Source organism: Leuresthes tenuis, unplaced genomic scaffold, assembly GCF_036924035.1.
Source record: "Leuresthes tenuis unplaced genomic scaffold, fLeuTen1.0.hap1 SCAF_3, whole genome shotgun sequence".
Classification (NCBI taxonomy): Eukaryota; Metazoa; Chordata; class Actinopteri; order Atheriniformes; family Atherinopsidae; genus Leuresthes; species Leuresthes tenuis.
Genome location: NW_027325357.1, coordinates 25,107,091 through 25,134,724, shown reverse-complemented (window position 1 = coordinate 25,134,724; position 27,634 = coordinate 25,107,091). Strand labels below are relative to the sequence as shown.

Sequence of the window (27,634 nt, the reverse complement as noted above, 5' to 3'; positions counted from 1 at the left end):
CTCTTTTGCTTTCTATAAAATCAGAAGTGCACCGCCCACAGGTTGGCCGGCCCCCAGCTCTTGCGATCTATGGCTCTCCCGGCTTGTGGCTTTGGCAGCTGAAATATGTTTTCACCATCTTTTTTAACCTAACTTTTGCTAACCTCTCCTCTGTCTTATGTAAATATCTAATTTCATGGGTTCCTCACTGCGCATACAAAAAAGCCCCACCCAGGAAATAGTCTGAATCAGTTCCTTCAATCCTCTGCGGTTAAAAACTTCCTTTTCTGCGAACAAGGACTTTAAATTTTTATCCTCTTTAAGGCCTTTGAAAAATAAAAACTTGGCCTGTAGCCAACCGGATTTTTGTTTCTCTATCTCTTCATTTATGCTCCCCGTCTTGACCCCAAGGTGTAAGTTCAGGGAAAAAAATATGTACCAAAGACAGAAAATTGAGCATGAGAAGGAGAATAGCTTGGAAATAAAGACTTTGGCTGTAATAGCACAAGACAACTCCGCAGGTGGGAGATAATCCAAACTAGAATTGAGATTGCGAAGGGAAAAAGGTAATGACGGCTCACCTTTTGTCAGTCTCTGTGAAAGAATGAATTGTGAGTTTTGAGTCAGTTGTTGTCATGGAAACTGATTTTAATGCTGCCAACAGCCTGGTGGTCTCTGCCTTTGAGCAGCCTTTACAATCCTCAGTGGGCTGCACAGGACGATACGCTTTGAGCAGTCTGTTTTTTTTGGGAGGGGGAGTGGTTAATATAAACAGTGCTCCCCACTGGACTTGCTTGAGATGACATACTTCAAGACTCCAGTTGTGACATGTTACAAAGTGTGGCAAAAAAGATACAGCTCTGCCTTTCTTTTTTTTTTTTGAATGATGGTTGTGTGGATTTGGAACAGTGTGAAGGCAGATGGCACAAAACCGTTGAATTAAGTCATAGTAATTACACAAATAAGAATAGTGAAAGTCATTACTATTAGATCAGGATCAGAAGATTGATTTGTAAGCTGTACAAACACTCACACTGTGAATCTTCCAGTATATTCCAGCATCCTTGTTAAAAATCACCTTAATAATCACCTTTTTGTTGAATTATGCTATACAAATAAACTTGCCTTGCCTAATCATCTGCTACAGTAATGTTTCTGCGTCTTGGAGCACACTCTGTTCAGTCTCCTCGTGTGCATAGCTGTGCTTGAGGCGAACGTCCTGTTTATCACGTCCAGCGTGTTGTGCAAGAGAGCTGCATTTTTTAATTAAAAGTTATTGTATATCTTTCCCTCCCCACATTGGGAGGTGCGATCACTGCCTGTCACTTCAGCTCAACACAAACGTGTTTATTTTTGGTCCCAGATTCATTTAATGTGCTTGTCAAAACTGAGGAAAATTAGAGGAGGCAGGAGCGTCTGATAAGCTCCGTTATTAGATGGGCTGGAGTGGCTGTTTTTCTGCCTCGGCTTCCGCCGCATTGGTGCATGAAGACCAGTGTACAACTATCCAGCAATCTACAGTAAATAAATGACGCTGCACAACCGTGAGGCCTAATTCATTCCCAGACACAGAAAGTCCTCATTTAAGTTTGCTTGACTCTAACTTTGAAAAATGAATAAAACATTTGACACTTGGAGCCACAAAAGCAGCTCTGCATTAGTCAGCAGGACCTCTACATAGCAGTGAGTTCTGTGTTATCTCAAGTGTACATTAGCAGAAGCAGACAGACACTGCAGCAGACAAACTTCTGCTTTTATTCACTGGGGTCCTTTCTGTATTTTCCCTTCTGAAAAAACACAGAAAAAAAGGAAGGGCTGTATTTTTTTCTCCCTAAGGAATCCTCTAAGGACCAGAAAATGTTGCACCAGTGCTCCGTGGTTTGCATCAAATAAAGGTGTGTATTGAATAAAAATAGGACTTAGAAACCCTCCTGTAAGTGTATTCAGCTGTCACTGTACAGTTGAGCCACATGATCATAACTGCGTTTCTCTGTATGGCAAAATGTTGGGCCGGCTTTTGTTGCTCTACTGAAATACATCAAATTGTAGTTTATTGCTGCTATACAAGAGAGAATTGGAATTTTACGGCTTCCCTGCCACCCATAATACAAGCACAGTTGTGTCTGCTCCACAGAGGATGATTTTATTGAAATGCTCCTCTCACTGAGGTTATGTAGACAAATGACAGCATGACATACGAATGCAAACATCTGCTCCCCATGGGCTTTGGAGAGCATAATTGCATAGTACTTTTATTGTGTTTGTTGTTCAAGTCAATTGTCGTCTCATAAATGGGTAAATACCGCACATATGGAACATGACGGAGTCACTGAGTGCAAAGGGAGAACAAAGGGATGGCGGAAAATAGAGGCAGTTTGGCAAAGCGACTGAAAAATGAGCAGGGTTAGACCTGAATGGCTGACAATGCTGGTGTTTGGTTTTTAATTTTTGGGTTCCTAATCCATTATATTTCTGCACGTCTGGCTTCCCTCGCGCCCACAACACCTGAACGGTTCACGTTTCCATTGCCAACTTACCAACATTGTCGCTGGATTTATTGACTTTTTAAAGCCCCGTAGCAACTCCAAAACTGTGCCTTTCAACACCCCGTGAGAGTGGAAGCTTGTTCTTTCACCATATCCACACCTTTTTCTGCCTTGGCTCTCTCTTTGAGCACTTTACCCACCAAAGCATGATATGAAACACTTCCATTCATGCACACAGGTATAGTTTGCCAAACACACATGGTGGAAATGTGGGCAGGTGACAGAAAGTGCTAAAAGGCAAATACCCCTAAGTGTTTCCTTAGTTCCTCAAAGGAGGGAAATGTGTTGTCTGTCCACTTAGTGCCTTCACACGGCTAAGTGTTCTATTTGACCTTCTGAGTGTCTCAGTGCTCATCACATCCTACGTGACCCTTACTTTCAGATTTGTTTGCACGGCCCCAGTCTAACCACAGTTGGTGGTGTTAAAAAGAAAAAGCACCAATATCCCCGTAGAGCACTTTGAAACATATTAGTTCAAAGATCTAATTAAAGCTGTTGTTGTTTCTCAGTTGCTGACCCACACTTTTTTGGCAACTGCAGTATACAGTTAAGTAAAGGAGTCAACACATTTCTGTTTTTACACAGTGCCGTTGCTCCATGAAATAAGATTTGCAATCTTGCACCAGAATGTGTCATAGTTATGTTCATCCACAGCACAAAATGTAGAAATTTCAAAACAAAAGTCTTAAAAATTGCAAAATTCCTACAGTTTTTGGACTCTAAAGCGCTTGTTTTCTTTTTAAAAAAATGGTCACATCCCTACATTTTCCATTATATGATGCTGCCTGTCACACATGATCAAAATGATGAAATTACAAATTTTCTAGGCTTCAAAAATTTTGCATTTCTAAGTTATGCTTTACCAATTCTCACATGCTTATGTTTTGCATTACATAAAAAGTCACAGATGTAATATAGCACAATTATAACATGCAAAAAACATATGGAGAGGCACGAAGGTGGCGTCACACAGCAGACTCTGATGCCAGCGAACCGAGTGCGAGTCCCTTCAGACCAAACAGCTTTTCTCTTTTCGACTTTGCTCTCAGTTGTAGTCAGTTAGGATTTGGACTTAAAAATACATGGTTAGGTCTGGATGCTTATAGGATGCTTCATAGGAAGCTAGTTGCAGGCTGTCATCGTGTCACCTGAACCCTTACTTATACGCAAAAAGGGGAGTAAAGAAACTTTACAATCTCAAAATTTCTGTGCCTTTAAATTTATAACATCTTGCCTTGTGTAAGACATCCGGAATTTCCATTACAAATAATTATTTGACTTTATAAATGTGGCATCAGTAAAACGTTTGAATGATAAACACTATGAGACATCCAGGACGTCGATATTTTAGAAGCATCAGTAGGTCAACTGGAGGAATTTTGTTTGATGTGATTTCGAATCCGATTTAACGTTTTCTCCCAGAAAGGCTTGACTTCAGTCTTTTTTCTTTTCTTTTTTGCCTCCACAAAATGCTCTCTCCAATTCGGTCAGAAGATGTCTTGGTGGGCCAGTTTAACAATCACTTGTGGTGAGCCTCTCAAGTTTGTCATGTTATTTTGATGCCTCCAGGAAGCAAATAGGCACTCTGGGTCAGATGAAGAGCTCCGTTCCCTTTGCTGGCCAACAGCAGCCTCTAAATCAAAGCTTTAGGAAGGGAAAGGATAGACATTTGATTGCACTCTAAAGACTTTAAACCTCTCCATGCGGCCTGAAATGCCATGTCCGCTCACACACCTCAATCCAGTGAGCAACTCACATGCTTTGTCCTCTTGTTCAAGATCAAAGATACTCGACGGTCATGAGGTGGATTTCAATCCAGCTGAAATCATGCGCTCACCTGTTCTTACTGTTCATTGTGGCATTTCATGTTTTAGTAATTAGCTTTTTTACACATTTTGCTTGCCAGTCAGAGTCAAGCAAGCTGTAACAGAGCCATACTACAGGGACTCAGACAAAGCACTGTCTACATTTCAACATGCACTTCATAATGTATCCTCCAGCAGACACATAATAGAGCTCTAACAGACCCAGGGGAGATTGTTAAAATAGTGTGGCAGGTTAGCTAAGACTAGCAGTGAAGTATTCCCATGTGGAGGTCATCAAATAGACACCTAAGGGATTGATGGCAGCCTTTAGCCACCTCCTAACAGTCACGCCTTGGACAGACATGACTGCAAGGATGAGTCCCAGGTGGATGTGAAAATACTTCACAGTACTCTTTAGCTTCTGGTTGTCAATAGAAGCCAGGGGATATGAGGTGTGGGTTGGTTACTCTGTGAGCAGACAACGGTGCTCTTTGCTGGCTTAATGATTAAATGGGGTTGCAGGGAGATGAATTAGGGGGGAGGGGAGGTGATAAGCTGACACAGAGCAAATGGAAAGAGACTGCCTGGCTGCTGCAGAGGTGGAGTCGCTCCACTTCTTTTATCATAACAGCTTGAAATCTTTTTTCCTATTTTTCTTTTCCTTAAATTTTCTTCACTATGCCTGATATTAGACAACATTTTTCTGTGTATGCACAGTCCTTTCACCCGCATCATCTCCCTCCCAGACTCTGTGAATCTGCTGGGTGTAAGTCAGCACCCCATAGCCTCCCCGACTCCCGACCTCCTCCAGCCCTCTTATCATCCTTCACTGGCCTTAATGACAGACAATTATTAAATTCAGGCTACACTGAAATGAGATTAGTGTCAGTGGAGGTGGGCAGGGGACAGAGAAGGGAACTGCAGAAAATAAGTAGGAGAGCGTGTGTTGTTTTAGCTCATCGCTCGCCTCACCAGCACGCCTCTCCATCTTTAAGTGCAATTTATTCTAAAACATGTTGGATGCAGTTGAATTCAGATGCTTCTCATTCTGTCTCTCGCTCCTCCAGCAGGCTCAAATGAGCCAACAGGATGACAGAGACGCCGAAGATGATGATAGTGCTGCTGCTTATGATGATAGGCCTGGATGTCGTCAGTTGAACATGCGACCGCTTTCTCAGAATGACTGCTTCTTCAACGCCACCCCTTACTTTGTTATATTTACTGAAGCGCCGCCATTGGTATACTGCTCTGCTCCAAGCAGCAGCCTTAGACTGCATAGTAGCGGAAGCATTGAGTCAGCAGTGTCTGTGAGCACCGCTTGCCTTTGTGTGAGCTTGAGCAGTCTGTTCTGACGGAGTGCAAAGAGGAAACTGCGGCAGGAGACCTTGGATCAGACATATGTTTCATGTACCTCTCTTTAGGCGTGCAGCCATGTAGGCATGGATTCACACGTCACTGACTATTCCTAAATTTTCTCTGGATTGTCAAATGATTGCTTAACGACGCACAAACACATACATGTCAATGCACATTCTTAACCAAATGCAAATCTCGGGAGATACAGCACACACACCCACACACACCCACACACAGTGCCTGCAGAGATACAACACGGCTTCAGGAGAGCACTTGGCTGCTTAAAGCCCCCGAAGTGCATGTCAGCTCCTCCCTTCATGCCACTTTGGAGATCTGCATTTTAACTAAACATCTGGCTGTGTCAGCACCAGCACATCACAGTGGGGGAATACAACCCCCACCCCAACACACTCACAGACACAAACAGAAACATACCTACCCCCTTCTGGGGGCTGCCTCTTCATGTTGGGAGGCTGCACCCTGAGAACACTACACATTGTGAATCATGACAATGTAGGAGTTCATTAGTGTTGGTCAGGCATATAGTTTCAGATTTAATCAGCAGGTAGAAGTTCACATTGGTGGCTTTGACAGAATAAACATACACAGTTTGGACAAAGAAATGCATGCCAGTGTGCACTCACATCATTATGAGATGTTTGCAGGCTGAAGTGAAACTACCCACTGTGCTCCAGCGATTAATCAGCTGCTACCTGCAGTACATTAACATTAAGGTTGAGTCCCTCCATTAAATGTGTTATAGTCCAGGGGAAGTGGTTAATTGTTAGCTGAGAAAAGCACAGAGAACTTGATACAAGCTGCATCAGTGTTCTCCTTAGCAACAAGACTACGTTGGTTTTTGATGTTGACTTGGACCATTGGTGCGTCGTAATCTGACCCTTTCAAAGAAATTAGCAGTAAAGAAGCTTTGTCTTAGAGCCGTTTATTCATTAAAAGAGCTCATTTTAAGCGATAGTTGCCCCTAAGTGGACAAGGCAGCAGACAAATGGGTGTCGACAGACAAAACTACTTAATATATTTACTTTGTATCTACTGTATGTGCTGAGCTCGTTGTCAATGATGATGGGTCATCTGACATTTGGAAGGTTGGTGGTTCAATTCCCAGCTAAATTTTATAAACTAACAAGTGCTAAATGTGTTTTGTGGCTTTGTAAAGCGCTTTGATCAGTCAACAAAATGAGAGAAGTGCCATATAAATGCAGCCCAACATCCATTTATTTGCATTCTCACAATGTGACTTCCATCTTTACTACAGTATAAGTAAAAGTAATTCAGCCAAGTCATTATTCAGTGTTCCTTCTCTTCTCCAGATATATCCTATTGCTGCATTCAAAGAATATGTCACCTCTAGTGCGTATGATGGGGCAAAAACCTAACCCAATAATGTTACTACCTAAACAAAACCAGAATGGCAATGTTTCATTGTGGCGTGTTGCGTTAACATGTTCGCAGAGCAACCGGTAAACTGCAGTACACGATGGTGACTGTCACTGTGTGAGAAAGAAAACATAATTTTCTAACCCTGCCATAGTAATGCTGTAACCAGGAATGTACCGAAGGGTTTTAGTAAAGTGTTATTGACGGAGTGTATGTTGGTCTCGATGGTTTAGAGCCCTGTGCTTAACTGCTCCATCCCCCTCCTTCCTCCTTATGAGGACTTGTTGTCTTCTTGGATGAAAGACTTGTGATTGACGTCCATTCTGATTTGAAAACACTTTGAGCTTTGTTTCCCTCCTGCCTCTCGTTGGGGCAGTACTTTACAAGATGCCATTATGACTCACATTGTGAAGAATAAACAACTGATTTATATGCCCATTTCACTTGGAGGACTTGTTGCTTCTGAGCTTTTTCTTGAGATATGGCTTTGATTTTGATGTCGATTTGTTTGGACACGTCAGTTGTCGGTGATGTGTGAGGATGTTCTTCATGTTTTTCCCGCTTCAGATCTTACCCAGACTGGATGCCTGTCTGTATCTACTGCAGAGAATCACAGAACTTTGCTCACAAGTTATCATTAATGCATCCCCAGCGCTGCCTTGTTTAGAGTGAGTGCATGCACAGAATGCCTGTATCGACAGCTCGGTGTATGAAACAGCCGTCCCCTGAAGTGCCCCGTTACCTCTGATTTCAATTTTGTGGAGTGACAGGCCAAGTAATCCAGTCACCCCTCTGATGAATCCTGTGTCATTTTACCCGTACAGGAGGGCTGCACATAGAGTGAGAAGAAGGCTATTTATGGGGTAGAAAATAGGACTTTTTCATGAGCAGAATCAACTTTTCTGTCATTTTTGATTTTTTGGCATTCTTCTTCTCTGCCTGCATTTTGTCTGTGGCTCAGTAAAAAGCAATGCATTGTCATTTCACAGTTTGTATAAACTGCAGAATGGGTTTCTTGAAAGCACACAAGTGAGACATGTGTATAAATATCATAATAGAAATACGGTACATGTGCTTTCCAAAGCTTCCAAAGCACTTGCTTGGACCACAAACGGCAGCACTCTGGTGTCCTCCCATGGTAGTGAGATGTGTTCACTGGACTTTTCAGTTTTACTTTTCACTGGACCGTGGGTGCCAGCACCACACAGCGGGACAGAGAATACATTTCTAGCTTTTCTTCATGACAGGTGGGGGGAAAAAAATCAAATCAATCAGACTTACCTTACTGTCTGTGAGTTGTAGCTTGTCAGTTTCGGAGTGTCCATGTGAGGCATTCTGTAAAGATAATGTGCGCTGGGTCTAGGTTTGTTGCCCCAAGCACAGTGTTGTGTTCGAACCTATGAGCTATGAGAAGATAATAGGATTGATTGCCAGAGATAAAATTCTTAACAATACACTAAACCAGTTAAATCAGCTTCGTGTTTGACCAGTGAGAACTTTAGACAGTTTGCTACTTAGCTTATCTAGGTTCACCCAAACTTTAACTCCTAAACATTGGCTTTTTTCCGGCTTAGAAAGTGTATTTGATGCTTTGTTAGAGGATCCAACACACAAAACAGCACTAGCTTATGTTTTAAGCTGGCCAATACAAGAGACTACATGAGCATTACATATGGCCATTTGATTCTTTGTTAAGAATATTAATCAGTCCAGCTTACAGTACGTATGGCATGCAAGGGTCTATGCATGCTAATCTCTGTTAACAGCAACACCCATTAGTCGAGCAAGAGGCAAAGTATCAGATACACACAAATTCACACACTTTTTCGTTAAATCCCATGTCAGTTTATTCTGGGCATTTTCTCATTATTTCGTGAACAAGTGTCGAGAGAGGAACCACAGACGAGCACACACAAAGACTAACCCTATCAGCCACCTGTCTGGAGAGAAGCTGCTGGTCATTAGTGGGCATCAGCATCTGCGGCCCAAAGTCTGAAGGTTGGATTGCATGCTCGAAGCAGTAAATGCAATATAATTATACATATCTGTTAGTCTATAGTAAGACCTCTGTGGGCAATGGTCATACCTTATGCAAATATACAAGTACACTCTCCACTAGAGCCCTATTACCACGAAACCTTAATGCTCCGTGTCACCATGGCTCTGTTCAGTCACTTCAGTTCAATAATGAATCAAAATAAACATACATTGCTTGACAATAAGGCTTTTATATTTGGCACTAATCAGACAACTCATTAGGCAGTAATGAGCTGTCGCTGCCTGCTCTTGCTCGTGTTTGGGGGAACTTTGGCGCATGGGAAGAAATCTTACTGTAAGAGAGTGTGTGTTAGCACACGATATACTTGCAGCAGGCACCTTCATATACACACATGCAGATGCACACTCAAACACAAGCCAGCACTGCTGGTCCCACTCCAATTATGGCAGCATTTCACCCAGGAAGAAGCCCACTTACCCAGCATTCACTTTATGAATAATTGATTGTTTGTGCCAGTGTTATATTTGTAAATACACGTTTGCTCTCTGATTAATAGTTTTCTAGACATACTCATTTGTTCAATTTGATTAGACGCTTAAATGTATTATTTATTAGCTGAGATTGCTCTCTGGTTATTAGTCATCATGAGCGTAACAAGAAGATTTGGCATAAGGACGCATCTGCGTGCAAACAGACCTGCTCATATCAGACTGCAATTGTTCATGTGGCAGTGTGTATGTGATTTAGTGGGTTGTTGAGATCTTGTGAGCATTTCAGCACGTGTTTGCATGTTTTTAAGACATACAGACAATGTTTTATATCTTAAGAAAAGCAAATAAGCAACAATATTCAGCATATTCAATCAATCCATGTAGCATAGACCAATGTGAAAAAGACCCGATTAATCAAAATTTAATTTCTGTGGGCAAGCACAGAGAAAGGGAGAGATTATCAAACAGGCAATAAGAAAATTTGATTTATTTTTTTGTTAGTCTTTAAACTATTTCCCTCGGGCCATTGATGAAGAAAATGAGTAAGTTTGACCTTTTGGATGAGTTTTTATTATGTGGGAAGAGGCTGCATCATCACTTGCTTTGACTGATTCTTTTCAGTGCTGCAGACTCTTTTATAAAGAAGCAGGTCAGATACGTTGGATTAATTTGAAGTGAAACTAAATGAGCGAGATCCAAACAAAGATGCAGAAATCCTTCTTAGAGCTTTGAATGTACGTACCGGTTTACAAAAAGAAGACACGATCAGCACAAGATCGGCGCTGTGGCGTGCCACATATCTGCTGCGGTGCTGCAGCAAAAAGTCTTTTGAGGGTCTTTACCTGACATAACTCTTGGCATTTGGAAAGAGGACACGCAGATTAAACCAATGCATTACTCACAAATGTTCTGTGCTTTAATTTGGCTGAATGTGGCAAGAACACTTTTTTCTTCTCTCTGTCCTCAGGGAGGTGACAAGTGAGGTAGCAGAAATGGAAGAAAAAGTCATTTCAAACTGGGAAAATAACTACAAGTATTTGCAGTCACATTATTTTACATTCGTCTGTATGATCTATGGCATTTTTTTTGGGGGGGTGCTGCTGCCGCAGGCATGTGGTGTCACGGTGCTCTATGTGATAAAAGGGTGCTGGAAATTAGAAGATAACTTTTCAGCTTTTCATGCTATGAAAATGCAAACCATTCATCCATCCATTTTCTATACCCGCTTAATCCGGCGGTCGGGTCGTGGGGGGCTGGAACCTATCTCAGCGGTCATTGGGCGAGAGAAAATAAAATGCAAACCCCTTTTTGTATTTGCTTGGTTGTCCAGCAGCTGCAGATCTGTCTCTTTAGACCTCTTCTCGGAATATTTAGGTTAACGTAGAGCTTCGCTGACATCTCCCTTTTAAGATATTCAACCTGGTAATCGCAACAATCTCCTTTGGGTGGATGGTGTATCAGATTTTAGAGTCTTATTGATGTATTTTCAAACACTGCTGCTCATATCAGTGTAGTGTGATGTGGCGTTAGATAACCTATAAAGCAGTTCCCATGTTTCTATCTTTCCTCTCATTCATCACACAGTTCTACCAACTCCCTGTGTCTGTGAGCAAATCCAGTTAACTGTTTGCAACCGCTGTTACTAACTTACCAAGTTATTTGATCCATTTATTTATTGATGAAGAAGTAAAACATCTCATGTTAAACATTTGATGTTTTCTGTGTTCTATTCTATATAAGATGGTGGTTTATGAGATATATATTTACATTTTCCTCAGTGTATTAGCTTTTTTAGGATAAAGTTTATTGATTAGATGTGGCCGGGCTGAGAAAACTACGGAGATATCCGTTTTTTTCCATGTCAACTAAAGGGCGAACATTCAACTTCATCTTGGAAAAAAGATGAAAATGTTATCCTTGTGTAAGTGTGCATGGATGCTTATGGAGTATAGTGTAGGAAATCAGGCTTTTTTTTTCAAGTTTTATCAGTTGCCCTTTACCTGTGCCTTTACCTGTTGCAAAGAGGGACTCTATGAGGAAGGAGATGATGGGGGGGGGTGACATATGCGAGTGTGTGAGCGAACGCTGGCGTGTTACTGTGCTCATCGTATGTTCTAGGAGGCCAACTGCAGAGGGAAAGTAGGAAAAGCAACACTGCTCTGCACCATATGCCAAATATGAGCCTGCTTGCCAATTTGTGGGGGATACTGGCAAGTGCTAGCGAGGCTGAATTCTTGACAGAGGGAGATGAATAATTGAACATGTGCGAAGCAAAGTTCTGTCGGGATGGAGTGGAGTGCCTTTGTACATGGTGAAGGGGAATAGAGACAGTCAGACTGTCTGCAAGCTAAACTCTCATTTAGATATCGCTGTGTTTGTTTGTTTATTGTAAACACGTCAAAAAGTTGTGGAGATTTGAAGATGAACTTCGGTGGATTCGTGATGGGATGCTAGTGGGACAAAACAAAAAAAGCACATCTCATTTATGTATGTCATTGATCATAGAAAACAGCACCTCAACTGCACTGAAGGCTGAGGAGATAAAAACATGTAAAAAATCCTGTGCAAAATTAGTGTAAAACAGTTGGTGGAGACATTTGTCTCATTGGGTACACATTTTGTAGTCAAATCTGAATAATTTAGTGGATGCTTCACATCACTCTCCAGTTATGTAGACAGTAAAATAAACTTACAGTATCTTGCACTTTGGAAGGATACATCTTAATCCACAAGAAGCCACTTACTTTGTAGCCGCCTTTCAAGTTATGCATTATATCAAGAGCTGAAGCAAAAGTGTGCATTTCACTGAGGCCCACATCAAGCACAGCTGCAGCCAACAGCTGGTTTAGCCTAAGTGGAATAAACTCATCATAGCAGGTTTCAGGGGTGATTACATGGTGGGCATGAAGCATTTTCCCAAATGTCCCATATGTTACATTCGCCCAGTGTTGTTTTTTTTGGTGTCATAGTTATGCAGAGTGCATCATCTATCACCCTCCTTCCTCCATTTACCTTCCAGGTAGAGGAACGTTTTACAAATCATTCCCAGGGTACTTTAAATATACATCTAATGAGGTCAAAACTTCAGGAATACTGGCAGAACAACAAACTGGGGAAAAAAAGGCAAAAAAATAAACAACCAAGCAATCAGATACTCTGTGCATTTGACAACCAAACAGACACCTGGGTAGAGCATAAGTCATGCGTCTTTGTCACAGGGCTGTCATGAGGGCTAGAGGACTTGAGAAAACCATCCACGTAAGAGGTGCCCCAAAATGCCTCCATCTGAAAAGATACCCAAGATTTCATTAGCCTTTTTTTGTCTAAAGGCGTCGACTGAAGGGGAATTTTGTTGCCTGAACTCAGTCACATATTCTCCAGACATGGTCCAAACCGGCTGTTTCTTTGGACCTTTGACTCATGCCTGGCCCTCACAGCATACTGTATGACCCAAGTTATGCCCAGTCATGACTTTTGGGCCGCATTTGGCTCGCATAATACTCGCCAGTGCCTTAACTAGTCAATTGGTGCTAAAAGAATGTTTCTGCTATCTGGGACAGACCCTCCAATATCACAGTAGCATACAGCAAAATAGTAATTAAAAAACTGTCCCCCCCTCATGTATTGCCATATAGTTGAGAAATGTTTCAATCAAAGCCACAGTTGACAATGTGCTGGCAGGAAAGTTGGGTGTAGAATAACCAGCAGTTGACATCTGTTAGTCTAAACAACAGTAGCTGTGTGGCCAAAAACTGAAACAGTTGGATACGTCTCAGCATTTGATGCCCTATAATTTTCTTCTTATAAACAGAATTTCTGCTCGAAAAGGGAGCGGTGAGCTATTGTGGAGACCCTGCCTGATGATAGCAATCGGTTTTAGAAACCAAGTGTTTGGGATCACAGTTGATATTAGTTTACATTTCATTCTGCTTAAAGGCATTCTGGATTAAAAATGCTTGCAATCAATGCGAAATCGAGCCGTGGAAATTGCTTCTGATCAAATCTCACAAAGCAACTCAGCCAGAGGACATGAGAAGGGCAGGCATCCAGGAGATCACATGAAGAGTCTCCACCGCGACTTCTCTCTTTCTGTCACCACTCTGTGGTGCCTGTGTCTGAATTTCCTACCTCCCACATCAATGCGCATCCTGTAAGTTTGTGCAAGGTGCATATGAAATAACCGGCAATTTTTGCAGGGTTTCTGTGAGGGAACACAAAAGCAATGCAGACATCACATCAAGTGTTTGAAGATAATGATGAATTCCACTGCTGGAGGCGATGACAAGAAGTATAAGGGAGAAAACAAACTATTCTGCTTGAGCAGTGCTGCCTTGATAATAGACAGAGACAAATGTAAGCGACTATGTAGTCGTGACAGCAAATTTTCTCCACTAGTAGCCCCATGTTCTGTATATGCCACTGTCCGGCTATCGCTTGTGACTTTCCATTAATCCTCAGAAATGGATCTGTTCTGTCCTCTTGTTTAACTGTGACTTTATTATTGCAGTGTCACTTTTACTGAAATCTGTTATGTTCTAATCAATATTGTCTCTCTCCTTTCCCCTCTCCCCTTTTCTCCCCCTCTCTCTCGGTGACAGACACCACCCTGTCCAGAGGACGTGGTAAGTACCGCAGCTGCACCCTCCCTTGGGTTAGAGCCATCTGTGTGTGAACTCCACCAACAGAAGCTTCGCCACTGTTTTTCTTTTTTGTTAATGTGGAAGGAACCATTTTCAGATGCTCGTCTCAGTGGGGGAGCACTGAGTCACAAACATCATTTGCGTCAACAGGACCCCGTTTTCCTCTCCATCACGGTGCATGTCCCAGCAAATGTTGAAATGACGAGAGAAACATCAAGTGGGGGCAATTATGAAAGCAGCATCCACAGACCCATGTGGCCAATCAGAGTTTGAATTTAGCATATTTTCTCTGCACGCAGTTTGCCCCGACCTACTTACTCAATTTACCCCCTTTTGACTCTAGTAGCATTCAATAAGGAGCCAAGAGGGAGTATCTTTTTTTACTTGATCTCTTTCCAGCTTTAGCAGAACACATCTCCATGTAGTCTAAATAAAGGGTAGATGGATTCCCCCACTGTGGTAGTCTCTCAGTTTTGTTTTGAATTTGACTCCTGTTTGTTGTGCAGTTAATGGCTTCCTTTGCTTGGAGGAGCACTTGAATCCATTCATCAAACAGCTCAAAGTGAGTCTGTTCTTTCTTTTTATCTACACTGCCTGGTCAAAAAGAAAGAAAAAGCCTTCACCTGGATTTAACTTAGCAAATAGGTAAGAGCCTCTCTCTGGAATAGTTTTGCAGCGATTCACATTTTTTTATCTGTTAACAGTTTGTTTAACGTAATCCCGACTGATGCAGTGAGCCGCTTCTGATTAGACTCCCACAACACAACCTGTAGTCATCGTAAAGATGTTACTCTGTTTCAGAAGGGTCAAATGATTGGCCTGAGAGAAGCAAAAGTAACTAAGGAGATTGTCAAAACCACTACAATTAAAAACTGCCCAACGCATTATTAGAACCCAGACAAGAGAGTGTTGAAGCATCATCTTCAGAGGAAAAAATATGAATGAAGGTTTTCGGAAGGAAACCTCGAATGATTGCCAGCAGCAGTAATCGTACCTAATGACAGTTTATAATGATTGTTAAGAAGTAAACTATATTTACTGCAACATTTTAATTACCCCTCAGGATAGATTAAACATTTTTTCCCAATTTAATTTCATTGTGATCAGGGATTACTTAAACATTTGGTGAAATCAAATAGAGGAAAATTAATGACAGTTTCACTGTGAAAGTGAGAGCATCTCTGCACTTCCAATATGAAGAGAACTCAACGTTGTGGGATTAAACAGCTGTAAAGCCTTGGGAAAACCACTTATTATGTGAGGTGAGGCTAATTTAGAAATAAAAAGGCTTTATAAACTTTATCCTAAAAGATCACATGGTCTGATGAGTCCGGATTTACTCAGAGTGATGAGCACTTCAGGGATCTGGGGTTGTGTTGGTCAGCTCAAGGTTCAAGAAGGCTATGTGCCCAAAAAAAACCTACCTTTTTTAAGCTATCTATATTTCATTGAATGCCCTGTTTTGACATATTCCAAGATAACATTGCCAAGATTCATCATGTTCAGATTGTGAAGGAGTGGTTCAGGGAGCATGAGACATCATTTTCAAGTATGGATTGGACACCAGACACCAAAGTCCAGACCTGAAAACAGCTGAGAATCTTTTTTTGATATGCTTGAGTAGACTATATGCAGCATCATGTTCAACTCTCCCATGATCGAGGTCTTGGTAAAAAAAAAATTCAAGGCATTTTATGCTCTTTTTTTCACAAGCTGACACATTTTCCTGGGTTTCCTGAATTCTCTCTGACATGCTTTGGTCAAAATAACACAGAGAAGACAGTACAGCAACTCCATTTTCACCCACCGATTCACAGCTTTATTCAATACTGGTCATTTTAGAGAGGAAAGTTACCTTACTGGTCCATCAAAATTTCTAATTTAAAATTTAAAGAACAGCAATTAGAAATCAGCTTTTTTATCAATCCATCCATTTTCTATACCCACTTAACCCATCGGTCGGGTTGCGGGGGGGCTGGAGCCTATCCCAGCAGTCATCAGGCGAGAGGCGGGGTTCACCCAGGACAGGTCGTCAGTCCATCACAGGACCACACAGAGACAAACAATACATACACGCTCACACTCACGCCTAAGGACAAATTTAGAGTCAACAATTAACCTAACATGCATGTTTTTGGACGGTGGGAGGAAGCCAGAGTACCCGGAGAGAAGCCACACATACACAGGGAGAACATGCAGACTCCACACAGAAAGGCCCCAGCCGGAAGTTTAACCTGGAACCCTCTTGCTGTGAGGCAACAGTGCTAACCACCACACCACCGTCCAGCCTGAAAGCAGCTTTTCTTGTTGCTATATTGGCAGAGCTATATTGCAGTAATAGCTCTTTCATTTCTTCGGTTAAGTAAACAATGTAACTAGCAAAAAGCAAAAGAAAGACTTCTGAGGGACAACAGATTCAGCATAATTGGGAGTTGACACTAGGTGGAGATACAGAAGAAGGAGGCTGGATAACTTTATAGAAGGATGAAACTTTTCTATAAACACACACATATTTATATATGTATATATATATGTGTGTGTACGTGTCATCATCTGAGTGAGAGTATGACACTGACAGAAGAAGTGATACTGCTGAACTTGCCCTCTGCCCCATGAGCAATAATGCTTTTGGGTGAAACTGTTGAGTGAAATTGATGTGGTGGCATCACACAGTGTAGACAAAGCACAACACACTGTGTCTATTCTTTGAAACTTTGAATTTGCATGAGGTGTAAAGTTGTGACTCGGATAAGGTACTTCAGGTTTCTTTTGTTTGCGTGTTTGTGTGTGTGTCTGGATAACCTCTATTTGCTGGCAGAGCAGACGGGGATATGCATCCAGGAGAAGCTTGTGTGATCAATTTTTCATTGCTAAGCCAGCAACAGCGTCGCTGTGTTTTTTTCTTTCCTTTCCAATCCAGACAGACTTGAAGAAAGAGCAGGGGATAAGAAGCCACAAAAGGCAAATGTTTTCATTCCATCTGAGTTTTATCCTTTATTTTGACCTGTTCCGTGTCTTTCTCACATGCCCCAATGCTCTCACATTAGAACGCACTCATGACTTCTCTCTTTTTCTTACTTTCCTTTTCTGAACTGCTGAGTAGTCGCAAAATGTCAATGAAATTCCATAATGAAAGGTACAAAAGGATGGGGTGAGTAATTATTGGATTAAAAAGCAGATGAGGAACAGAGAGGAAATGGTGTGAGGGAAAGGTCTGTGTGCCCTTGTTCCCTTTATGAAGTGCAGTCAGTAGTTAGCAGTCCCCCTGATTGCCCATCATTTAAGACTGCACAGGATTCACCCCATTCATTGTTGGTTTTCATTAGGGCTGGACGCATTAACACATTATTTTTGCGCTAACTAATGAATTCATTATCGCCAACAATCATTTGTCTCCCATTAACACAGCTTTTATTATTTATTATTTTTATTGTAAACTTCTGTTGCTCACCGGCTTTTTTTTAAAAAGTCCATCGTGAGCGAGCCTTGTATGTTGCTTACTACTGCGGCGCTCACAGGAAACAGTCAGAAAAGAAAAGAATGGCAGATGAAGGGGGCTAAACAAACATGGAGAAGGATACGGAACATTTACATGGCCATTTTCATTTTAAAGTTCTTCCAGACGGCGCAGAGGACAGAGCCAAAGTTACTTGTAAGCACTGCAACGCTGAATTGTATTAAATAGGATAACAATGCCCTGGCAGTGGCAATAAGCTTAAGTTTTGTATTTTATTGTTTAAGTTGAGATTTTCACCAAATGATTTATTTAACTGCTACTGTGTTTATTTTTTTATTCGTTAAATGCCGATGCGTTGCACTTTTCTACTTTTTAATTCATTAAGTCAAATTCTAGGAATTTTCTGGTTCTTTTTTTTTGAGTGAGACTCTCCAAAGGAAAAAGTATAAACATGGACTTTACTCAGTTCCCTGTACAGTAGATCCCCCAAAAATGCTGCTATTTGCCCAGCCCCAGTTTTCATACACGTGTGCTTTTTCTGGCAAAAAAAACCAGAAACATGCATTATACAGCAAACCTGCAGTGAAAATCATACATACTTGAGCTCCTTCTTTGTGCCTTCCAGTAGTTAACAAGCTCTCTGCTCCCTCAGCAGGGAGGGGTTTGTTTGGAGTCGCCTGATAGGCCTCCTCAACATGAAGTGGCTGCTGGCGCATCCTCTACTTGCTTAATTGGCTGTACCTGAGGCAGGAGGGCAAGGTGTAATTGCGATAAGAGAAAACGCTGTGCTTGGCTGGTTTTAGTGCCCTTATCTATAATCTCCAGATTGATTATGGTTTTTCTGCCAGCCGTGCAAATTGTTCACCCCTATCAACTGCACTGGAAACCACCTTAACTCTGTCTTAGCCGAAACAAAGTGCACTCAGGGTAGAATACATACCGACCATTGATTTCCAGCTCATTTCTGCTGGTCGAGGTCTACCTTTCCTTTTTACAATAGGGCATTTGGATTCATATGAGAGACTATTGCACAGTTTGCTTTTTGCATTTGACTTTTTTTCTAATTAACAGAACAATATCTCCAAACATTTGCTCCCGTGATTGCATATGAGTTCAGAAATCTGTATTTAACTACAGATGCATGTCTCTGCTATTGCTTTGCAGTTAGCTTAGTTTAAAGATAGTTTCAGTCAAATTGTGTGGTAGCTGTTTTGAAGCAGAGGCTTGTTGGTTTATGTGCTTGTTAAAGAAAAACTATATACCCTGTTAAGCTAATTAGCTAACCTTAGAAGTACTGTTGACAAATATCTATCTGTATACATTTTTAAGTCCAGTAAGAAAATCCTCTCAAAAGTCATTCTTCTCCTTCTCTTAGTGAATTTGTCAGAATTCTTCACATCTATCAGAAGCCACGCTCTTATTCGACGGGTCTTATTCAACATGCTGACATTGTTGGCTTTGTTTCTTTTCTTTCAATGTGTTGAATTGGCATTGGTCTGCAGGTGAGAGACAAAGGAGGTGGGAGCTGACTGCTAACTTCATGTCACCTCTTCTCATTTATCCTCTTCATTTCTCAGAAACAAGCAACACCTTTCACAGCAGCGAGGTCATGTGGTGTGATGCACACTCGCACTTTACTGTTTTGACAAACAAATAAAGTGCAAAATGATGGAACTTTGGAGCATGTGCTGAGGGATTTTCCCAGCATGCATTTTAAAAGTTTGGTTTTGGTCAGACAAACACAATAAACATACCTACTTTTAATTCGCAGTTGGTGAAGTTTACCCACTGAAATACTTTAACAGCTATAATTAGGGTTACAATTTGAAAAAGTACACTCTTAGGGTTTGCGGTCTTGTATATGAACACTGCCTTATCCAAAACAATAGGCGACATCAGAAATTGCCATCTCACAGTTTTGGAGAAGTATTTTCATACCATTGTATTTTTGTGCAGGGGAGAAACATGCAGTAGCTGTTACAGGCAGCAGTCTGATCCAAAACTTGACATTTTAATAACAGTAGGTTTAACAGCGGCATCAAACACTTAAGTCATATAAACATAAAAGCATAAACTCACTACATATCAGGCTGCTGTAGCATGCTTAGTTCAGCTTTAACCAAAATGATGGAGTCAACACCTTGGTTTTAAGGATAAATAAATGCACGATCTCCCTATGATAACTAACTTTGACCTCACTAGGATCAAAATATTTTTGACCATAATCAAGTAGCCCTATTAGAGATTATATTTTCTGATATTCCACGTGGAACTACATTGCAGCTATATCAGATCCACAGCTTGAATTGCTTTCTCAACAGCCACTTTCTCCCCCTCTTCCCCTTCCTCTTTCACTGGTTTTGAGTGGCTGTTGGGGCTGAAAGAGCAGCTAATGGGTTGTGAAATGTCTCCAAAGCTCGAGCAACAACAGAAGCTAATTTCTCAAAGCCCTTCTGAAACACACAAATGGTGAAGAGCGCTGACAGTGCGAAGAGAAGAAAGGGGAGGGCTTCTCTGGGTGTCAAACAGGCCATTTTTGTAAGCTTAACTGTTGTGAAGCTTTTCTTACAGAACCTGCATGTAGTTCGGTGATATTTTCCTGTGTAAGAGTTATGTCCTTTCTTGGTTAAATTCAGGACTCAGTAGTATTGACAGGGCACTGTAAAATTTTCCAGTTTGCAATTTGATCAAGTAGATTTACCTGCTTTTCTTTATTGTAAATGGTCATGTGCTTAATTATGTAAACATTTATGTGCTCTAAAAAATGTTTAAGAAAAAAAAAACGACCTATTGGTGATATTCCTAACATTGAATGCCTTTGTAAAAAGAATTTTTGATCATTCGTATGCATTTACTCTAAACCATGGTGAAGCAAGCAGCCCCTTCTGCCTCTCTTCCCCCTCAGTACCAATTAAAGCTGTTTTTCTGCCGCAGATCTTGGGCTGATGAAGACAGCCACTAAGAGTTCTTGAAGTAGAGTCACACAGGGCCTGTACAGCAGATGGTTTGTGCAACGATATGAGCACAGAGAGATAGTAGCAAAGGAGGAAACAAACAAGCATAAAAATGGCAGCCTGTCTCCAGTGAGAAGCACCTATTTTCCACCCAATTTAAGACAATACTGTTTCCAAATTTTTAAACTTTTCCTCAAAAATGCTGTCAAGCCTGCTGGAGACCAGGGAGAACAGAACAGAAGATCTTTGCTTCTCCCTTTTTTTTGCTCTCTTTTTATTTTTTTTGCACGCTATCGTCCAAAAACTACTGAGACAACTCAAGTATGTCTCTGGGTAAAAGAAAAAGAAGGAAAAAAAACTGCTGGGAGCTGCTTGATCTCAGCTTTGACCAGCTCTCCCAGCTGAATGGAAACAAGCTTTGCTCCGGCCTTTCGCTACAAAGGCTGAGACGGCAGAGAGTCGAGGCACAGAGGACGCTGCCTAATGGCTATGAGTCTGGCTTCTCCCGTAGGATTACATGTTTCAGAAAGATAAAGCTTGATCTGTATTTTTCAAGAGAAAAAAGCTTCTCTTTGTGATGCAGATGAGAGCAGACAGGAAACTTACTGGAACCAGTGGCGTCTGAGGCTATGTGCTGAACTTCAGAGGGAACAAACGAGGAGACAGAGAGGGTTGGACCAGTTTACTCTGCAGTGTGTTTCGCTTTCACTGTTTCTATTAGAGGAGACCATGCTTCAGACTTTATCTTTTACATCCTTATTTGTTTTTTATTATAAACAAAAAAAAATAATATTGATAAAGCTTTTGGAGTCATTTCCGTGTCCTGCTTATATCTTTATACTAAGTCTTTGTTAGTGTCTACCATCATGTATACTCAACCAATTAGCTTACACTTCATTTTAACACCCAGTCTGAGACTAATGAAGCCTCATTTCCTGGGGTTAATTATACCAACATTATGTGATATAATGAGGAACAGGAAATGGCATTGCGCTCTTTAGTATCTCTCCCTTTCATCATGACCTCCTGCTGTGGGAGATGTTACCCTATCCGTCGCTCCCTCCATCCCTTTATATATATCCCACCTCTGCTTGGCTCTTCCAGGCACATCCTCCTCTTCTCTTAGCAACAGGGCTGGATTGCACGGCAACATTAAGAGCCTGTGAGACGAGGCTGGCCCAGGCAAATCCCTACACAAATTAGAGGCTATAGACTATTATTACAGCCAATTGCCGCTGCCTGCTACCAACAGTTAAATTGCAATGTCTGTTGAACAAGAAGACAGGCGACATTTATTGCCCCCCCCCCCCCCCCCCCCCCTGCACGGTGGCACAAGTGCAGCTTTGAAACTGTGTCATCCTTAAAGATCTGGGATCTGGGCTGGGATCAGAATGTACCATGGAGCTGACATTCGCATGAGGCCTGGACCTCAAAGAGGCTTGCATGAGACTGGTGTCTGGGTTTACTCAAAGATCATCACATTTTCGGTAGAATTAAAAGGCAGGATATTTTTCCACACATTTCACCTCAGACACTCGGCTTCTGAAAAGCGCACAAAATGCACAAGTTTGCTTTCATGTGAAGTTTACAGAGTAGACATCTGTGGCTGGCTTTTAACTGCATTTGGCGCTTTATTCAGTCAAATGGGTATTTTAGCAGAACGATTTGCCCGTCAATCACGACTATCTCTTCACACACTACACAGGCACCGATTACTGTGCTACTTTGAGGATGCACTGAATCAGTGTGTGTGTGTGTGTGCACAAATGAGCATGTTGGTTTGAGGGTTTGCATACAGTATGCACATACATGCCAGATATTTTATGTTCAAAGAACTAATCTGTCACTTCTACAGTGTACGATTACTGCTGGAGCTCCTTTCATGCAGTCCATATCAACATCCCAGCTGACAGAACCTGCAGCGTTCCTGTTTTTCGGACATTTATTCTAACAGCTCTTCCCTCTGTGTTACCAAATGAATTTAGTCGACCCTAATTTGACACATTAATATCATTTAAACTCTTTCTGACTCACTTCTGCTCTGCTGCTCTGGATTTTCTGCATTTAGTGACAAATTTGGTATGTAGAGCACATCCAGTGTCATTGGGCGTTTTTTCATTACCAACATAATGTCATGTAATTATTGCTCATCTGCATTTTAATGTAGATACCATTTAAGGCTGAAAAATTAATCAGTGATATTGCTAAAGTTAAGCACATTGCAATTACTGTTTTACTTTCATACATAGGGTCTTTTAAGCTCTGAATATATGATTTCCGAAATGGTGAACTTAACTAAATACTTTCTTAGTGTACATAAAATCCATTTGTTGTAATAGCAGGGCCACCACACACAAGATGTTCCTGTTTTAATCTTGAGGGTGTAGACACCAAAATAGCTCCAGGACTTCAATGTAATGCAATGCAAAGTATTTCCACTTTTTTTTTTTATGGAGACAGAATAAGAACTGGGAAAAACTCTTTAAAATGTTCTCCGTGAGAAATTTAAATTCGTGTGCTCTGTGAAGTGTGAAGGGGCGTGTTTTTTCACACCTATGGCAAACTCTTAATTTTCTTTCCTTCCTTGGCATACCTCTGAAAATCCCTTTGTGGTTACAATTTTTTCCCCTTCCATCCTCCATAAGTGCATACACTGTCCACCTGTGAACCAAACAGAGCCTCATATGGCTGACATTTAATGCATGGAGCCTCGGAGGCTAATGCAGTTCTTTTTTTTTATTTATTACAGCACATGGTGTGTCTACTATGGAAATTGTCGCTTTCTTTTTTTTTTTACCGTACAGTCATTTATCTCATATGTTGTCAGTTTGATGCGATACAAACCTAACAGTGTGGCTCAATGAATGACCATGTGACTTTTGTTATCCCCAGACTTCATCCAGCAGCTTCCGGTTGACAGTGATGGATCTTGGTCAAATGTTTTTGCAGTTGCTTGAGGGATTGCTTTGTCATTTTTAAGGACACCCGTGCTTACCTAAGCATGAGCAGTAATAACTAAGTGATCCCGTGACCTTCCATCTTGCTCTAACACCAGGGACAAAGTTTGGGCTATAGCCTTTGGTTTTTAAGAAAATACATATAAATCTGACATTTTATATCTGCTCAGGTGCAAATGTTAGCACAGTAGCTTGCTAATTTATGTCCGTAAAGATGAAACATCGGCATTGTAGAGTTAGCGATAGCATAGTATGTCTGCGTATAGCCTTGAGCTGTTTACATGGCAGTCAGCTTTTTTCATGGCCAGTAGGTCTGTGCTATTTATGGTACGAATATCAAAATAACTGCGCCATCAATAGACGGGGACGTGTTTGTCAATCAAAAGAAAGTTCACTCCATCAACACGCAGGTTGTTTTTGATGCAAATTTTAACATTCTTGATGTTGTTGCAATGTGGCTTGGATCTTATTTTAAAGGAGAGCGGTCTGAGGCAGCTTTTTGAGAGGCACCATGTACCAGTTGGATGTAAGACGTGGCTCTTGACACCCTATCCACAACCGGGAGCGCAGTTAAAGTATAACATGTAGTGATTACGCTTAGCCCTATGCGTAACAACATCGTATTGGCTCGTTATCGCCTTTTATTTTATTTGAATCCATATTTATTACTGTTTACCCAGAGCCAAATTTCCCCTTAATAATCCCTCTCCTCTCCAGCACAAACTGGCCCAGCAGTAATAATTGGTGCTGGGACCAATTGGGTTTTCGCTTGCGTTTTACAATGTCTTCCCTTGTTTCTCTCATCATGAAGGAGCACTTGAACGGCTGATATTTAAAGGGTTTAAATGCTGGAAATATGCTCGTTGGATAATTGATCATTTGCAGGGTACAAACGTTGATTTAATGCAATTGTATTTCTGCTGTTTGCTTTCGCTCTCTCTCTTTAACGTGCATAACGTCATCGTATTCTGCTAACTACACTGTCCATATTTTGTAGCCTTGGCTATTTCCTCGTTTTTCATTGTTTTAGTGGACTCGTTTGTAGGATGTTGCGGAAGAGCTTCGCCGAGACCGCCTGCACTCAAACAACCAATCACCGTACTGAGCGCCTCTAAAGTCGTGCATGAGACTCGACGTAATCAAGAGCAACGGTGCATCACTCTTAGTGATTTATCCTTAGTATGAGTAGGTCTCAGCGGCTTTGTGAATTTCTTTTAAGAAAAAACTCTTACGTAAAATGTTTTAGCGCGAGTTAGAAGCACTCCTAGTGGTAAGATAAAAAGCTTTGTGAATACAGCCACAGATCTCTTGGATGTTCCTTTTATAACAGAATTTCAGTCCTGTTTTTCACTCCAATATACTCTTTTTTTTTATTTTGGATTAAACTTTGTTTATGGTATTAGTTTTTTTCTTCATTGTTGGGTCTGTTCAGCATAACAAATGAGGGAAGACAAAAGATAAACTGCTCATATATCAAAGTATAATCAGAGTAGTAGGTATATGTAATTAAATTATGTGTTTTAGAGAATACATAACTTGTTGCAGGAGAACCAGGTTTGATTCTCGGCTGTGCACGGATCCCCTGAGGGTTAGCTCGAGGCCGTCATTTAACATCCCAGTTGTAAATGTCTCTGTGCGATGATAGTGATAACAGGAAACAAAAGGCTAACTTAACATATCACACACAGTCTCATCTTATTTGTCATCTTATTTTCTTGAAAACAAGTGAAAATTTCATGACCCGGTCAGTGAATCTGAACCTAGTCAAGTATCTGCTAACATAAATACAAATCGAACTCTCTGAGAATTGGTTGAACATTTAGCAACTAATAATGATTTTAAGAGAGAGTAGACCTTCTTCTTTCTGCAACATACACGAGAAGGAGGTGCTGCCTCTCCCTTTCATCAAGGTAATGGCACAGACATTGCCTTCTCATTAAAGTTACAAACATGTTTTATTCCACTGAGAGGTAGATATAAAGAAATAAGTCTCATGCAACCTTGTTTTTCTGTGCTCACTTTTACAAATGGCTACTTATTGTTGTTTTGTTTTCATCTAGTGCACAAATGAGTAACATTATTAAGCTTACACTTATAAACTGAGTTGAGGAAAGTCTTTTTATATATATATATATATATCCTTGTTCCCCCTCTGATTTCTGCTTATGTATCCACGTATGCTGCCTTCACAGTCACAATACCCTTTGAACAGTTTAATTTCACAGAATTAAATTGCTGGTCTTCCCCTGCTGTGTTATTTGTTTTAACGCTATTTTAGGTTTGGATCGTATCTTTTCCTCAAAAAGCCCCATTGTGGAAGCAGCAGTAGTCAAACAACTGTTTTTGTATATCCTTGTTCCCCCTTTAATTTCTACTTATGTATCCACGTATGCTGCCTTCACAGTCACAATACTCTTTGAACCAAACAGTTTCATTTCACAGAATTAAAAAGAACTGCTGGTCTTTCCCTCCCTGCTGTGTTATTTGTTTTAAAGCTGTTTTAGGTTTGGATCTTATCCTTTCTTCAAAAAGCCCCATCGTTGAAGCAGCAGTAGACTAACAACTCAAGTGTTCCACGCCAAAACCCTTGTTATTTTCACCGCACTGGGGTCATGCCAACCACTATTTGCTGTTGTTACAACTCTGACTATAACCAAGTGCTTTACACAACCCCGCTTCAAAGAAACCAAATCATCCCTTCAAGTTATTATTAGTAACTTGTTGCCGGCATTAGCATTTTATAGCTTGGATTTCTCTCTGATAAATATCAGCCAATATCTTTCCTTGACCTTCCTGTGTATTCCATCACTGGTCTCCATGACTTATTATATCACTGTCCACTGCCGTTGGAATTGATTGAACCGCTCGGCCCCCCTGATATTTCTCACCTCAGAGTAAGAGAAAAGACAGCATATTGCTGGCTCAACCTTTGCAAACAGCACCCGTACAAACTGTTTTTCTTCACCCCGCTCCGGCTGCTCCATCACTCTTGTTTTCAGCAACTTTGTAGATTAGCTCTGCATTGTGGGGCTGGAAGAATGGGGCCAGTGAGAATCAAACATTAATCAGCCACTGTTTTATAAGACAGAGGGAGCGCCTGCACTCCCAGGGTCCCCTTCATTTGTGCCCCCAGCCTGCCCTACCACAGAATGTTAATGTGACTGCCATTATTCATTTATGAGCTGCTCACTGCTTGCTGCCCAGAGCCTTATGTCCGAGCTCAAACTGGCATTGTGGGTACAGAGCAGGTGGGCAGCTGTGCCAGTGTCAAAGCCAGGTTTGCTTTTAAAAGAACAATGTGTTGAAGGAAGAGCTTTTGGGTGGGGCATACCGGTAAGCTGCCTGAGACTTGAGAGGAGGGATGTTGTGAGTATGGTGTCATATTGACAGCTGATAATATATACATATACATATATATATATATATATATATATATACATATACATATACATATACATATACATATATATATATACATATATGAGAGGATCACTCAGTTGTACAAGACCAAATGCTAGTTGTCCAATTTTTATTCAGTAAATGGGCAGTATGAGGTGATGTATTCACATTTTGACTGTTGTAACTGGATATAAATCTTGTTAAATTGCCTTCATGGTGAGACTAAGTACCTCAATGTGTGCAGACAGACAGCTTTGAACAGTTAGAGCTGAGTGGTTGTTCTTGGTATCCAGGACACCGTGCACAGCAGGAGTCATCCTTATTCTTAGCATAGTGACATCAATAAAGAAGCGTGCATGCACAAAGTGACACACACACTCACACTGTTTTTTGTCAGGTTCTGAGATGGTCTGTAATGATGGAGGCAAGTGTGGGCTCCTCACGTGTGTCAAACCTGAAGCAGTGTGTGTGTTAAGAGAGATGACAAATGAATATTAGGGTGTGAAATACGTACAGATTGTGCCTGTTTGGTGTCTTAACGATTCGCCATGCACCACAGTGTGGGTACGAGTGCAGCTGGTGAGGCCAATCCAAAGGAACATTTCAATCCCAGTGCTAGGGATGATCACTACGACCTGTCGTGGCCCACACTA

General features: G+C 41.2%; 2 protein-coding genes across 3 annotated transcripts in view; both read left to right on the top strand.

Moving 5' to 3' along the window:
• cdh4 (cadherin 4, type 1, R-cadherin (retinal)) overlaps window positions 1-27,634 on the top strand; it is a 205,596-nt gene that overhangs the window by 69,113 nt on the left and 108,849 nt on the right. For both annotated transcript variants that reach the window (XM_072382724.1, XM_072382723.1), the window contains exon 3: window positions 14,173-14,196. In XM_072382724.1, coding sequence (XP_072238825.1) covers window positions 14,173-14,196 — 24 coding nt within the window. The remainder of the gene's footprint in view (window positions 1-14,172; window positions 14,197-27,634) is intronic.
• The window catches only part of arpc4l (actin related protein 2/3 complex, subunit 4, like), a 238,842-nt gene continuing 214,389 nt past the window's right edge, over window positions 3,182-27,634 (top strand). Inside the window, exon 1 of the mRNA XM_072382731.1 lies at window positions 3,182-3,188. Coding sequence (XP_072238832.1) covers window positions 3,186-3,188 — 3 coding nt within the window. The 5' untranslated portion in view covers window positions 3,182-3,185. The remainder of the gene's footprint in view (window positions 3,189-27,634) is intronic.